Source organism: Anas acuta, chromosome 2 (assembly GCF_963932015.1).
Source record: "Anas acuta chromosome 2, bAnaAcu1.1, whole genome shotgun sequence".
NCBI classification, from domain to species: Eukaryota; Metazoa; Chordata; class Aves; order Anseriformes; family Anatidae; genus Anas; species Anas acuta.
The window spans coordinates 95,427,945-95,445,308 of NC_088980.1; the positions used below are offsets into that span (position 1 = coordinate 95,427,945).

General features: G+C 36.8%; 1 protein-coding gene across 6 annotated transcripts in view; it reads right to left on the minus strand.

Moving 5' to 3' along the window:
- Positions 1-17,364, minus strand: part of INVS (inversin) — an 88,405-nt gene that overhangs the window by 64,133 nt on the left and 6,908 nt on the right. Inside the window, exons 2-4 of one of the 6 annotated variants that reach the window (XM_068671274.1) lie at positions 14,576-14,668; positions 13,761-13,906; positions 12,579-12,745 (exon numbers count right to left, since the gene is read on the minus strand). In XM_068671274.1, coding sequence (XP_068527375.1) covers positions 12,579-12,745; positions 13,761-13,887 — 294 coding nt within the window. In that variant the 5' untranslated portion in view covers positions 13,888-13,906; positions 14,576-14,668. Of the gene's footprint in view, positions 1-12,578; positions 12,746-13,760; positions 13,918-14,575; positions 14,669-17,364 lie in introns of those variants that run through there. The other 5 variants (XR_011092829.1, XM_068671278.1, XM_068671275.1 and 2 more) reach the window with 5 other exon arrangements.

Consider the following 17,364-nt stretch of genomic DNA (forward strand, 5'->3'; position numbering starts at 1 on the left):
CTACCAGCTGGCTGCATAGATATTTAAGATATCATTCCATATGCTGTACAGAATTACTTCCTTTTTGCTGGAGTTTGAAAACAAGGAAAGCTTCCCAATGTCCCATCATCACGGTTTGCATTTGATTCGTGTTTACAAAATCTTTTAGAAAATCACTGCAGTTGGAGATTTTTTTTCTTATTATTTTTTTAAATGAAATTGGAAATGCTTGAGATCAAGACTGCTCAATTGAGGCAGTAGGATGATAGATAATGCATGTTTTGGGTCTGACAATGTCCTCTTCGGCAGACTGGGTGGTGAAAGCTTATCTTAGGCACAGGAAACATGGTAAAAGAAGATATAAAGCCAAACCAAGGGCAAAGATTTCGGTAGCAAGTATTGGGTATAGCTCTAGAAATTAAGATGCTGGATTAAGACACCCATATCACAATGAATAAAAACTCCACTATTTCAAGGTGATCAGCGGTTAATGTTGATTGATCAGCTCCTTGAAAGAGGTGGGCCGTGATGGAAAGACTAACTTTGACCAAGATCCTTCTGATCTCAGGAAAGGTGTATTAGATAGAGAAAGGAGATACTGGTGTGGCTACACCTAAGATTTGAAAACAGCAACGCAGTAAGATGACAAATCAAGCACTACTCTAGTACTTCAATAAACAAACAAATCCTTCTTTAAAATCTAGCCCTATTATTTATTCCGGTAAGGTAAATTTTAGTGCTGTAAACCTTGAGATATTAATATGAAAAAAAATATTTGTTTTACTAGCACAGTAGCACTTTTATTGCATTTATCTTCTTTATAAGATCACAAATCTTCCTCCAAGAAACATGCAGGGAGCAAGGGATCAAAAGCAACAACATACAGACAAAATTCAACTGACAGTACATTGCAGGACTCAATAATAGTGCTTATTCCTTGTACAGCAGCCCTGAGCCAATTCCTTATGTCTGCAGGACTACCATCTCTTCACAACAGAACATTAATACAAAATATTCCGTTTCTTTACAGCTTCTGCTAAGTGATTTCCTCCATTGGTGGGTATTTTCGTTCTCTATGTCATAACTTTTTGTATTTATATTCCCCGTTAAGTAGTTAGCTTGCTTTTTCTCAAGACACAGAACCGGTCTGGTTTGGTTTCATGCTGCCAAATCTGTTTCACACAAACTCTGTGTGTGCTCCTGTGTAAGAAGAGCTAAAACGCACATGCTATGCATCCTCATTAACTGGGGAGAGGTATAATTAAACAGCAAGGGGTTAAAGTGTACATTAGCCTGTTGTACTTCCCTACCTATTACTTTTTTAAAAAAGCTTTCATATGTCTTCTTCCTTGTTTCTGAAAGCTAACCATCCCTTCTTCCTTTCAGCGAGGCTGACATTTGACAGCTTAACATAGCTGACAGGGTTACCCAACAGCCCACCCTCCCTATTCTCAATCCAATTAGACCTCTAATCCTCCAGATGAAAGGCCCAACTCCTCACGTTCCTCATGACAACGACAGCTATTGATTATTTGTCACTACAGCTAACACCCTCTCTGTCGAGGCCACTCTGACAGAAGCAAACCTACCAAATTAGACAGCACTTTATCTGCCCTGGAGGCCAAATGGCACAACAAGTAAAGGCTAATAAATGGTATAAAAATGAACAAATCATAACATTATGACAGGTTGATCGTTGCCAGTAGCTTCACAGCTCAAGCTTGATGCTCTGTTAGACCTGTTCCTTCTCTTTTCTCTTCCACTCATGCTCCAACTTTGACTGAATTAAAGGCCAGAACAATTAAGGCATTTGACCAGCAAAGATAAGCTAGGATAGAACTATCATCAAGGGACACAAATGTCAATAGCAGACTACCGTTTGTCAATAAAAACATTCCAGGGATGCAAATGCTCATGACTCCGCTCTCCACTAGGCTGTACTGATTCCCTTTGTACAGAACTCTTCTCAAACTCGCAGAGAAACTCCGGAAAAATTAACCCTGCAGCGTCCAGCTTCAGCTAGGAAAGACAAGGATTTGCATCATTAAAAAGGAATCTCAAGCTACATGACAGAGAGATGTTAGGGTTACCACTTCAGTTAATATCTACCCAATTGCCCTGTCTTCTTTGTGGGGTGATATTAGCCAGAAATATATGTTTTGAATTTATCATTATACATTTCCTTAAGTTGCTTCTCAACAATAATGTTTCTGGGACGATGTGTGTAGGCTCTCTCTCACAAGTCACATCCCTCCATGGCAAACTGCAAAGCAGCAACATCAGCAACATCTGGTATTCGTACAGCGGTAGTATCCCAAAGCAGTAACAGTGCTCGGAGGCACAGTCCCTGAAATAAGACCGTTTAATGCAACGAATGACAGGAAGTGAACATGGGAAAAAAAAAATTAAATTAAATAAAACACAACCCTGGGAACATTGTTAGGATCACGCAAGTACAGGAATAGCGTGAATAAAAACACTCAGGTTCTTGAAACAGTTAAAACGCGATTAGAACTGCCCTACCATCGTTCATCAGTTGGTTTCTTGACTCTGCCAGAAAGAATGTGTCTTCTAATAAAGGGTTTCCTACACTTCAGAAATTCCTTACTAAAAATAAAATAATATTAAAATCAAATGACATTAACAATTAAATGAAATGAAAGCTTCCTTGGTTTAAGCAGATATAAGAATATGAATGTCTGCTATTGTAATTTGGAAAAATCCAGTTTAACTGAACAAAATGTTACTGTGTAATATCTAGATTGTACAGATGCCTAGAAAATCACATGCAAGGGCAAAGTAATACTATTTAAAATACTCTAAACACTGTAAAATTAATTCAGTAAATAGATCAATTTATATATATATATAGTATTTGTACTCAGACTATTTTAACAAAATATTTTTGGTCATGAATACACATTTATTAATTGATTCAATCAGAGATGATTAAACTCTTTTAAGATATGCGTTTCAATATATAATATCATAATATTAAGTCAAAAGTACTCATTAAAAAAAGTACTCAAAAAATACTCATATGAGTAATATAAAATATAAATATTAAAGGAATAGTTTGGTGAGCAGATCCCTTAAGATCACTATTCCCCTAAAAAAAAAATGAACCTACAGGTTTACATTTAGATAAGCTGGGTCTTATAAAACTCAGGCAAACTGGAAAAAAATACTGAAAAGTTGAACTTGTATATAGTATTTCTAGGAATAAAGTTAAATTATTACTGTACTGCTGTAAAGTGTACTCCAAATACGATAAATCACTGAAAAGAGTAGACAACCTTTTTAATTTTCAAATATCATAGTATAATTTTAAAATATCTTAGTATAACATTTCTTAGATATATTTCTATTTACAGTGATAAAAAATGATTTTAAAGCCTTTAAGGTGACTTTTTCTTTTCCAAAACCACACTAGTTCAGAATTTATAAAACTCAATCGTCACAAAGCTACCTGTGCTGAAAGAGACCTCTAGTGGCTCATGCAGCTGAACCCTCCACATCAGGGAGAATCGAGCAAACTGTCAACGGGGAGTCCACCCATAGTCTCAGGAGCTATTTGGCTTTCCAGCATGAAAAAAAATCCCTTATTGTTCATGTTAGAAACCCCTAAAGTTATCATGGATTATGTTCACTGCTATGGTCTGGTCTTACTTTGCAGATTCTAATTTTTTTTAACACATACCTCATTTACAGAGCAAAAGAACATAGATATCATTCTCTCAATTCAATTTTGTCTATTTCATTAAAAGTATTCTCATTTGGACTCTCCCCCGTTGTCATTTTTCATAGCTAAATAATTATTATCCTAAAGTACCAGCTGGTGCCAAGTATTGAAGAAAAATTACTATCCTTAAGTTATCCAATGACACCAGCAAAATCTGTGAATGCCTTTGTATAAATATTAGATTTATTAATTCAATGAGTTGTCTCTCCCATGAGCATTCCTGATTTTTCTTCCGCAAAACATTTTTAATATTTTGCTTATGACTGCTGTTCTTGGTAAGTGTGAATCTTTTCCATCACTGCAGGTCAGAAACAGAAGCCATACAGCCCTGTGTTTTTCAAATTGTGTTCCAGGGCACTGCCTCCCCAGGAGTCATACCTGAACATCCTTTACACCTTGCAAGAGTTAATCCATTCACCTTCACAAAAATCAGAGATGTACTTGTTCTTTGTTCTACTTTTAAATTAGGTTTGTAGCCCTCACAACTAGAACAAAATCCTTCAAAATAGGGATGCTACGATGATGGCTGTCAGTCTGAAACCTCAGCTTTCAACAAGTTTAATTGCCCCAGGCAACTGGAGATCACCACTTCATGTGCATGTATAAATTAAAAACAGAAGCACACTTGGTCCATCCCTTTTCACAAAAATGTACTCTACTACTTAATATTTATCTAAACACTCCACGAGTGCCCTTATTGCAAATCCTCTCTTTAAACCTCTCCCATTCACCTTCAACTTTTGTTTCTACTCTTCTACATGAGCAAAAATAGTACATTTCTATTACAAATGGCCTGCTATAGACAGAGTGCTTCTATAGTGCAAATCCATCAGATATTTAAAATATAATGCATTTTAGTGCCTCAGCCAACTTTATTTGCTCTCTTTCACAACACAGTCCTATGAAAAGACAATGCCAGACACTTACTTGTCTTTGTTTAGGTGTGTGGCAATCCCTCTGATGCACAAAATGACTGCTGGAAGGTAAGTACATTCAGGAGACAGAGTCTAATCTACATGTATGGAGACAGAGTCTAATCTTTAGCTACTCTGAAATTCTGCTCTTGAACTTGAAGTCATAAGAGCTACTCCAGGGTGCAAATTTTTGCATATTCTTATTCTTGTCCTAAACTGTTTTTTTGTACTAATATAAAACCAGCAAGAAATCAGACTCAGATGTCTTAGTATCTGCTGTATGACTGAAACCAGACTTGTAAGATGACTGCTGGATACCAAATGACTAGAGAGACTTATCACTTGATGAGTAATCACCATGCATGCTCTTGCCCTGTTATGAAGGCATGACAAAGCCTGTAAGCTGAAAACATATTGCCTGAAAATATGAGAACTGGATATTGGTCTCAAAGTAGTGCCTAAATCAAGGTCTCCATATCAACAAAATTGTCATCAAGCTTTTTCAGAAGGTTGAAGTGCCCCCAGGAAACTCCAATTGCTTTCAATTCTGCTGCTCTCTAATACGCACCATAACTGACATGGAAGGTCTTCCCTCTTCTTCAGTCTCATGGTGCAATAATGAATCAAGATGTAGAGTTTCGGAAGTTGAAAAATGCACAAGAAAGTTTTCTCCTAATACCTAGTGTTGCTTGGTTTCCCAGAACCTTCTCAGACCAACCATTCCTCTCTCTACCTTCACGCAGCTGAGCCTACCTGACTAACAATGGTTTCTCCAAGATAATATCTTGGAGTATTTTTTTTTTTTTGGTGTACAATCAGGTTCCAAAACACCCTGCATATTTCAGTGGAAAAACTGCAAAACTGCACCATTTCTGCCTGTTTTATTCTTGTTCCTCAATGGCGACACAGCAACATGCTGAGGGACAATATTGTAAATGAGCTATCTGGAACAACATGGTTTTGGTTTTTCTTTTTCACTTATCCTTTCCTGTAGTTACTCAACCATTACAATTACCTGACTTACAGCACAGATCAACTGTAGTATCAGCACAGCCGATAGTGAAAAGTATTTGGGAGCATGAGAAGTTGTGCTAAACAGTCAGAAAATGAATCATCATTTTCTAGAGTTAGTTTTCTGTTAACCCACTGAACAGTTCTGCAGTTGTGAAAAGGAGGTGGCAGGAAAGGGATGGGCAGGACCAACTCTTTTGATGAAAACCAGTAGCTAGATCAGTTTATCTGTAATATAACACATACAAATCACACACAAGAAACTGTGCCTTCTGTCCCTGAGCATCCTCAGGCTGCATTCACTAGAAAGAACCCTTTGTTTGATAATTAAAAAAAAAAAAAAAAACACATTCGTATCACAGCTTTTGTCTGTGGTTTACTTAAACACAAAGGAAACTACAGTCCTGCAAGTAAAAATCACCTCTTCTGGCTGGCTGGCTAATATTCATGTTTCAGACTGCTGTTTGTTCAAATTTTCCACATTTAGTCAAGTTGTACATTTGCATGAAAGTATGAAAGACTGAATGTAAAGTTCCTTCACAGCTCATGAACTGATATGCACAGAATTAATATATGCTCACTGTGAGGTCTCGCTTAAGAGGGAATTTCAGAAAAAGTAACCAGCCTAGGATAAAAGGAACATGAACTGACCACCAGCATCTCTGAAAGATGCCACAATTATATATTGATATACATGATATAAATTGGGAAACAAAGAAGTAAATGTGTTATTTTATTCAGTTCAAATAATACCTTCTGAATGTTTTAAGAGGATCTACACTACATGCTACAGAGGAGCATGTTACAGCTCCAGGAAACACATCCGGAAAAAGGTAGTGAGGAAAAAAAACGTGTAAGTTGCTCCTGGCAAAATTTTCTTCAGGAGCCCTTAATATCAATACATTTTCCTTTGTGAAGAAAGGGGAAATAACATCCTGGATTTGGGGCTCTCGAACTACCCTGACTGTACTCATTCAGTAAGACTTGGGAATAATCTTTCATAAAATAAGTGAACTAAAGACTACCTTTTTTTATTTAATTGTCTTCCATGCCTTATCCTTGCCACAGGCTGTCTTTTCTTACTTCCTTCTTTCCCTGTATGGCTACTGGAGAACATCCAGGAGCAATCACTTTTTGCTAGTTTAAGAAAAATTAAGAATCATTAAATTATACATAGCATATATGTTACATATACTTCACACAGAGGTCCTGACTGCATCCTGGACATCCTGTTATTTATCAATAACTGTGTCAGCAAAGAATTTCTATAACCTACAGAATATTTAATGCTTTCAGATAATGAAAGGCTTATTTTCCCACCGGGGTAGTATTAATGCTCCTGAAACCAAAAATTAATATCCTCCTGACAGTTAAGCAACCTGATAGATTATTTTAAGTGCATATCATTAGCATCCAACAGCAAAACTATTGAATTTTTTCTTCTCTCCTTGTTAACACAAAGGGCTGCGCTTGGGGAATTCATAGAGATAGTTACTTCCCCAGAGTAAACAGATTGCTAATAAGTGAGCATCCTCTGTGAGAAATTCTGAAAGAAGCAGGCTTGGTATTTTTTTTTTTACATTAAACTGAAATTACTTAATAAAGGATAAATGAAAAAAATCACACACAGGCAATTTGAGTACGTAGAAACATTTCTGTTCAGAAGTATCACATGTGGGTGTTTTAATTAAGTCACAGTTTAAGACTAGAAGAAAACTGCTACCACAATGCTTACAAGTGAAAATGAATGTCTGTAGTTAAACTGCAATCTCAGTACACTCATCAGTGTACCACAGCATGTTTATTTCATAACAGTCTAAATTCTACCGTTTTAAAAAGATCTGTACCCACACAGTAATACAGTTCCTCAGTGTGAAATCATGGGCAAATTATGTTAATGATTTTACTTCTGCTGCAAACAGTTGCCACCTCAACTCCCAGTAAATCACACACGTGTTCATGAAGTCAGACTGTCCTCTGAAACACCTTTGGCAATCGTCACAGGTGTACTGATGCAATATTTTTATCAGTTTTTCTTTATTTAATTTTCTGAAATGAGTGACTTGACCTTTCCCGTTCTTTTTTTTTTAAAAGTACGGTCTTAATACTGCCTGGGACACCTGTCCACTTTAAACAGAGACACCAAAACATTTCACCTTAATAAGGAAAACCCACAGAAGACCACCCAGGTAATCATTTTACATGGCCTTCTGCCTACAAAAGACTGAAACAGCTCCATCTTAAGACTGATGAAGAAAACAAAGATAGTAGGAAAGATCATGTCAATGAAGAGTTGAAAATTACTTGATGAAACATATGCTTTGCATGAGGTTTGTCTCAATACAGCATCAAAAGCTACATTATTAGATGCCTAAAAGGATGATTCAGCTACTCAATGTGTCCTAATGTAGACATCTATACTTTAGGGTGAATGAATTACATCAAGGAATTGCCTACTTCTTTTCATCATTCTTCATAAAAAGTCATCTAGATGACTAGCTTGGCTTTAGATGTCTGAAATATAAATTCCTGCATTTACATGAGATTGTTCTCACCCCATCATCTTACAGATCCATTAATTTATTTTTGTAGGCTGTTTAACAAAGGGGAAACTCATAGCAGCCATGTAAAGCAAAGCATGGAAGACTTATCATTAAGAAGGTAATTATTATCATTAAGCTACCCATCAGCAAAGGTTACCATGTCAATGTATAACCACAGTTGATTTCAGAAAGCACTGATATTTCAAGTAGTATTAACAGCTGAAATTTCTGACCCCATCTAATTAACTTCAGGAACTTTCAGCAAAGAAAGCTGTAAGAACATTTAAGCCAAATCTGCTATTAGAGAAAGATGGCTTAGGTGGACCAGGAGGGGAGAATTGTCCCAAATGATATTAATGAAGTCTGAGACAGAGAAATGACAAGAACCCTTTGTTGAGAACCTGATACATCTTCCGAGGTAACTATTGCTTTATAGATATGCCCCAGTGACAAAAGTCAGTTGGACGAAGCGTGGCAAGACAAGGATGACATTCTGACTTCGAGCTCTGACACCTCAGTTTCCTCCTGAATTGGTAAAGATTACCTAGATATGCAGTAGAGTTGCTGAAGTTATCAGATCACCTTTGCTTTTTACCTTTGCCAACCCCTTGGATCTGACAGAAGATGGAATAGCATGGGTCAATCTTCCTAGCTATGCCATCAGAAATATTTTTGTCAGAGACCATAAACAGTATTTGTATCAAGCACAGAACCTTTGATACTGCTTACTGATGCCCAAAGCAAAATAGAGCTCTTTTTGACACCTCACAGTTCTGAAGGATGGCTTCCAGGACATCTGTAGGACAAGGAAAAGCACTTGAGTGCACCAGAACACCTGGGAGATCAACCACGTAACTACAAATAATAAAGTAACTACTTAAAAGGGAATTAGAAGTGCCATTAATAAAATACTAAACAATAAGGAGCTACTGAGAGACTCTCTATCACATCCAATAATGTTTTCTATGACTGTATGGGCAATGCTGTAATTTCTACCTTTAATATAGGAAGAACTTTGCATTATCAAATGAGGATTTTGAATGCTGGATGTTGTTAGCATTTTTTCCCTATTTGAAGGATAGGAAGGGTTGCTTTTATGAAATAAAATCTTGCAGTTTTAATAAAAGTAAGATGTAATAGAGACCCGGTATGTACACATATATATTTACATAGACACACCAATTACAGCCAGGTTTGTAAATCACATAGGTAGATCACATAGAAGCTAGACCTGTAAGTGGTGCATGCTATTACATGGTCCAGAAGGGGCAGACAAGACTACCCAGTGATAGTGGAGGGATGTTCCACCTGCATAATTAAGTCCTATCCAACCAGAAACGCATCCTAGAAGAGAAAGGCAGGTAGAGTGAAATTCATTGTACTTTATACAGATGATTTATAAGTCCCAGGATTATACTCAACATACAGAAAATCTGATTATTAACCAAAAATTCCAAGGAAATTAAAACGACTGCCGTGTAACAGGAACCACACTGAAGTAGGGGAATGAAAGAAAAGGAAGGAAGAAGGAATCCTAAGTAGGAACTAGATTAAGTAATAATTTCTCTAGAAAACTATAGTCAACTTTAAACACAGGACAACAATTTGAGCTGCATCTTTCATGTAAAACTAGAAGATAATTGCTACGTGGTATATTGGTTTTCTTATCCATAGGCCTGACAAGTTTTGAAGTCACAAAGCAAGAGGAAGCAAAGATGAAGAAAATTCCCTTTCAATAAAATGCACATCCCAGAATTTGGACAAGCAAATGCAAAGAGTTTAAAACATAAAAAGTGTAAGAGCCAAGCAGAAGGTCCTTGACCACTGCTTGTCCTGCTGCAAATGCTGTTACTCTGGTCTCACAGGTAAAAAATTAAAATTAGGAGGCAACTTAAGTGCAAACAGGACCATAAATCTCCAAGCAATGTGATTCTAAACATCCTATTATACCTATGACTGAAGTTCATAGAATCCCAGAATGGTTTGGGCTGGAAGGGACCTTAAAGCCCACCCAGTTCCAACCCCTTGCCATGGGCAGGGACACCTCCCACCAACCCAGGCTGCCCAAAGCCCCATCCAGCCTGGCCTTGAGCACCTCCAGGGATGGGCCATCCACAGCTTCTCTGGGCAGCCTGTGCCAGGGCCTCACCACCCTCCGAGAGAAGAATTTCCTCTTTATATCTAACCTAAATTTACCCTCTTTTAGTTTAAAGCCATTACTCCTTGTCCTCTCACTCCACTCCCTGACGAAAAGTCCCTCCCCAGCTTTCCTGTAGGCCCCCTTTCACCAGCCATTTGGAAAGCCACATAAGTCTGTTTTTGAAGGAACGCAGGACAGTGACAGACTGATTCACAAAGCTGAACACAGCAAGAACTACAGAGTGGCCTTGGTAAACATGTAGATCTGTGATTAACCAACATTGACAGTAAAATTGAAAAATCTGTGATCTCACAACATTTTTCTTTTTTCTGCCTGAAGGCCAACACTCGGTTTTGGTTACAGAGGAAAGTCTCAGCATTCACTTCGGGGAAAAAAAAATGTAAGAGGATAACATAAACCAAAAGTATCAAAGAGGAATAAGAAGAACGCAAAACATTAATTAAATAACCCAAACTGTATGGAACACGAAGTTGTTTTGAATTTAAATTTTATATATTTTACAGGAGGCATTCATGACAGAAATGCATATATTAAAATGTTAATAAGGAAATGCTGAAGACACACATGAAATTTTAATTTCATATGCTGACATCAACAGTGAGCAACTGCTCAGAAGGCACAGAATGCAGTTTTATGGTACAGCTCAGTCAGACAAATGAAAAGCAGCTGCAAGGGCTGTCTCCTGACCACTTTCTGCCACCCTAGCACTGTGATAGCACAAGCACTTATGTGGCTAGATGGTGAAATGCATCTAAAACATTAAGCACTAAGTGGGTGACTGCATAAAACCTTCTATTAAAATAGCAGAAGGTAATGATGGTACCTCGTTTTACAGTTGCATTGCCAACAGAAAACACATCTAACACGGGCCAAGTGTCCCATGGACCAAACCGCCCCTTCACGATTGCAGCATGACGAAGGAACCAAGGAGCACGTGCAATTAATGGATATTACACTAGGGCAAAATATCTCTTTGCCTTGAACAGCTGTAATACAAATATCCAACAGATCAACATATAGACAAAGATTTAAGCAAGAAAAATATACTGGTTTAATATGCTAGAAAAGCATTTTAAAAACCTGGAAATTTTAACTTAAAAAGTTATGTCTTTGCTATGATTAAAACATTCCTTTGCTCATCAGGTTACAAAATATAAAGCCAACATAACCCGGCAACTATAGTACCTTAAAGCAGTTTTAAAATCTCTGACATTTCTCCTCACTAAATACTGTGACCATACCATAGCTACATTTATGTAAACCCGACTAAAATGAAAACAACAAAAAAAAAATGTAGGGTATATTAGGAAGTATATAGAGCAGTTAAACAACCTGGATGATTGTGAACAGGTGACAAGTTATGAAAAATAGATGTCTGCTACAAAACTCAAGGCAGTCACTCTCTAACTTGGAACAAAAGACAGCTTACATGATCGAAACAACTCCAGCTTTTGAACAGTTACTGTTTTAAACACAGTATAAAAGTAATACAGTAAATAAGATGTTTCTTTCAAATTTGAATTTTTAATCTTCTCTGTAGACTGTTTCATAATTTATGAACTCACATCTTGACTAGCTTGACAACCCACCTTTGGCTGCTTCTTCTTCAATTCTTTCTCTTCCCCTCCCTCCGCAGTTTGCTAATTCTCCTGTGACTGCAGACACTTCCCCCAGTACTGAACACAGAGGAACTACTGCAGCTCTGAAATTATACTTTAAATTCCCTTTTATTGCTAAAATCTTCCTTTAGCACCGCCTCACTGGGACAATGTAATAGGACAGTATTATAGACTAAAATTGTGGAAGGAAAAATGAATAACAGTGCATTTCCTTCCTGGTCCTGGCACCGATTTGGTGTTCTGCAGCCATGGCAGTCTCAGCCATAGCATTAACAATTAAAAATACACGGTATTATATCCACTGAAATAAATGGTGACATCCTAAGAAGTGTGAGAGTATGCAGAATCCAGTCTTAGAAATGTCTATTCCAACCTAGACACGGCTCGTTTTTCCTAGAGAGTATGAGTTCTTAAAAACATCAGTGAGCTGTCTCTTCAGACAGCTACAATTACGCTGATTAAATATATGTAGTTTAGCATTATTGACCTCTTACACTAATGAAAGCCTCTAAAAACACTAGAAGCTGATTCAATACAAGAAAACCTCCTTTATACCTGTTGCGAACGCCTTACGTTTCTATAACAGCAGAGCACTTCCCATGTAATTACCTTTTGTGCTGCAAGATGGAGAGCAGTTCTTCGGCTACGATCAGCTCTGTTAACATCTGCTCCAGCCTTCAGCAAAGCCTCTGCACAGTCCAGCCTGTCAGCCAGCACACAGTACATCAGAGGAGTTCTTCCAAACTGGTCCTCTTTATCTTTCAGCTCAGAGTTTCCTAAAAATAAAAATAATAACATAAATCAAATAATCCTATGAGTATCTAACTAAAAATAGTACCTTTTCATTAAAGGGCACTTTCAGGTAAAATAGTACTTTTATCATAAATGAACAGGATGAGCAAACTAATGGAGTATCACATAAAAACAAAGTTATTACTTTTCACCTTATTTTTTTTACCAACATTTAGAGGACATTTCAAAATATATTGACAGAAAAACATACATCTAGAAAACATCAGCTCCACAAATACACCTACTACCAGTAACTTTCTGCAGTGGCAGAATTATAAATCGTTTTAGAATAGTTATACAGAGCTTGGCTGTAAAGATTACTTAAAAAATATCAACAATACATAAACCAAAGTCCTTATGAAATCTGTAAACACTGTAAATAAATGAGCTTTGAAGCCTATTCACTGCAGTATTTCTTTAAAAAGCATAAAGATGACAATAGTGCATCAATACCATTATTTACTTCATAGTGCCTTATGAAATGAAACTACAAAAATATTTGTTGATCTTTCTTGAATTTACATGGTTAGCAAGGCAGCAATTAGGGTAAATAAGAAGTCTGAGGTCTCATTGAAAAGATTATTCACTGTATTCCTATTCAGAGTTCAAAAAAATTTACAGTGTGCATCCCCCACTACAGAGTTTCATATTTCTGTTTCCGCATGGGACTGTCATCTATGGTTACTCAAGCAACACTGAATTTTTACAGGTAATTTCATTTTTCTTTTTAAATATTCCCTTGTTTGCATTATTGTTGATGCTGTGAAAGAACTCCAGCTGAGTAATGCCCTTTCTTTATAGAAATCTCCACTCCCCCCAGCATATTATACTTACCTACATATCCAGTAATTGTATTCTTAATTATAATTTCAATTGATTCACCTAGTAGAAGAGTCAAGCAGGTTGATACTCCCCTCGATCCATATTTAAAGATTAACATTTGTTCCCTACCAACCAAGCCTCTCACCAAAAAAAAAACACTCTTAAGCATGGTATTACCAGGTACAGCAATCATTCGCTCACTTGCTTCATTTCTGAGTTCCTTTAAAACTGCTGAGTGAATACCAGGTAGATCTGATGATTCATCCTGTAATACTTTCTCTTGCTTAGAGACTGTGATTTGCATGGAGAAAGGCCCTTCTGTTCTGCAAAAAAATAAGCTTTCAGGAATCTTTCTAAGCTCTTCTGTGAATGCAGATGCAGAAAAATTCATTTTGTTCTTCGTCTATGGCTTTGTCTTCTTTGACTCCCCCGCCATCTTGACAATCTATTAGAGCGACATGTCATGCTCACATTAAAACAAGTTTTATAATTAATTTTTAAGCCTCCAGCAAATTGTTCCCAAAGAATTTTTTTTTTTTACCTCTAACTTCCTCAGAGACCAATTATGCTTTCTGAAGAACACCTTCTTGCTTTCAACATCCACCCTCACACTGCTGCTAACCCATGCTTGCTTCCCCTTGACCTTCCTAAACTGTTTCTTTTGAGAAGTGATTTTCCAGTTGCTTCACGTTGAAAGCAAGGAGTTTACTCTTCAGACTCATCTTTGGATTCTTCTTAGCAAGTGTTTTTATTCTAACGTCCTTCACCATTTTTAGTTACCACATATACCAGATTGCTGTTGCTTATGCACGCACACTCTGGTCAAGGGTTACAAAATCTCTCTTAGTAGCATTCTGATGCAGGTCCTACACAATGATTAGGATCAACTCATGAGCTGGTCCTGTTGTGAGTTAACCAAAATCTCACTTGTCAACTCCTTAACAATTCCTAACAATTTAATTTTAGGATTAGATCCTCAGTATGTCATTTACCCGATACAGGAGAGTAACCTTCATTGCTATTGTGCTTCCTGTCAGTTCAGGCTCTCTGATCTGTCTTAGCACGTCAGACACATCACCCTCTGGCTGGAGGAGAGCAAGAGAACGTTAACATAATAAATTCTTTCTTAGACTTGAAATTATCATTATTATTATTTATCTTGATTTATATGGTCATCAATTAATTTTCTTTGAAATCAAGATTTCTTTTCTGCTTTGGTTTTCAAATGTGTATCACCACTCATTCACCTACATGGCTTCCACTGATGTATCAGAATACAAAGTACATAGAAAAAATTGTTATCCACATTGATGCCTTCCACAAATCTTACTGTATTATCAACAGCCCCATTTAAAGCATGCCATCTACTTCTCCCATCTCATTTTTTAGACTCCTACCATGTATATATTTGTTTTGTATTTCTGTGCAACTTCAACCTGCTTGAATAGGATGCTATCTTCTCCTACCGTATTATTACCTCAGTGAGGATACAGAATAGCTGTGATTCCACCTTCTGTAGATAAGCCACTGGGAACTGCACGTACCCTTGACAGCTTTCCTCTTCTTATTTTTTTTTTCCCTTTAGAAATTTTCACATAATGAACGTAACAGCTGAGTCTCAGATTTTCAGTAAACAAATGACCAAATATGTTTTTCTTCTTCAGAAAATAAATAAATAAATAAATAAACCAAGTAATGGAAAGTCATATTTGTAAACTTATACAAGCATTTTTTTTGCCAGTTGGGCCAAGTATAAAAGCTACGTAAGAAGTTGGTCTGAACAATCTGGAGAAGATGAAGTATTGCTTCTACCCTACTCATTGTTCTTTACATCAAAACAGAAGACATTAAAGAGGTTTAATTTTATGGTAACATATTTAAAAGTGATTTTAAGACTTTCAAAAATGTAGTTTCTAATGCTTCTAAAGGTGAATTAAAAGCTAAATTGAAAGATCTTTGATTATTATTTACATTCTATTATATATAACTACATTTTGACAGGAAAAAATAAATAGGCAATGTAATTTTACTAATACTACATACACAGTTGTTACTGTCTTTAAATTCTAATTTTTAACCAAAACTTTGAGAAAAAAGCACTTGTATTTAAATATTCACTTAAGTGTTACCTCAATTTCATTTCTGAAGCCCTTAATTCTTTACTTCTGCTCGAAATGTTGTACTCTTTACTAAGTGCATTAGAAAGCAGTACACAGAAAGAAACATCGCTTTTTTAATTAATATCATGTTCATTAGGAAAATAATTCAACATGTAACATGAGTTAAACAAGGGAATACAATATTTATTTATTTATTTATTTATTTTCCTTAACTTGTGAAAATTTTTGTTAGCCTTTCATTCCAAAGTATGACAATTTCATTGTACAAGTACAATTTCAAGGTAATTCTTTCCTCTATTAGAAACAAAATAAATTAAGCTTTTTATATTGTGAAACTGTTGATATCTTACATCTCAATATTTTAGCTAACAGTAAATGTTTTTTTCAAATTTATACCTTTGCTGTTTTACAAAGGATACTACAGAAAAATCAAAGCCAGCTATGAACAGCCACGCAGCCCTGTGCAGCAACGTACACAAAATGAGTTTCAAACCATAAGCTAGCATGGCACTGATCCCAACAAACATGCCAGTTCCTCTAGTTAATGAAATATAGTTCTTCCAGTATTAGTAGTTTAGTCTGACAATATAGACATCACTATATTCCACTGCTCAGTGTTAACAGAGCCTCAGTGTCTTAAATATATTGCAGCTGATGGGACTTGCACAATCACATACATTTTTAAGAAGAAATACAAAAGCTTGCATTTCTCCCAATCAGACATATGTACATGGCTTCTGCTCACATGATACTTGTTCTTAATTCAGCAGTTAAGTTTCCAATTCCAAGTTGCCTTTCTGTTACAAAATGTTAGAGGACACACAGAATGTAGAGACTAAAAGAAACGGGTGAAGATAAGAATAGCAAAAATGGTGTAAAGCTCAAGTGCAACCCTGCTCAAATGGAGCAACAGACATCTATTTTCCCCTCCAGCTCGCAAACGGTGATGTCGCTGATGACAAAGGGTTTCCATGACTGCACGCAGTCTGAGCAAAAAATGAGCAAGACTTTCAAAACTTTATGCCAGTGATTTGACTGCTTTTTAAGGTAAACAAACTATTTTCAGCCAGCAACAGTTTTCTTCTTTATTATTTTCTTTGCCTGCAAGCCTCTGTAGGGCCCTTAGAATGGTGAGAGCCCTGTGGGTTTTTCACTGAAGGGGCCTTTCTGTGCTCAGGGTAGGAGACAGGACAAGGACCAGGAGCTACTCTATCACCAGCAGGTCCTAAACTGGCTAAGCTCCAAAAGATAGCACAGATAGCCTTCTAAATATTTACACGTTGGTGTAATTAAAATGTGCTGTGTATAAATGAAATCCTCTTCCACATGCCTGCCTAATGAAGTTTGTTTCATCCCTCCCTCTTCACGATCAACACCTTCAGCCCACCCCACCCATATTACACATTTCACAATCTGGTTGCCAACAGGGGTCAGGAACACCATGAGATTGAGCAACCCAGCTCTGAAATGTAACTCCCACTTTCAGACCTCATTGCTTCCTCACAGGCTATGCAAGCAGTCACATCAGACACTAACTTTTCTCTGTGTTCTTCATACCATAGCAGGAGTGAGAGAGGACAGGAGGAGGACCTGAAGTCTGTTGTATTTTTAAAAGACAGATCGTCTCCTGTATCCGGCAGGAATCTTGCCTTTTGTAATAC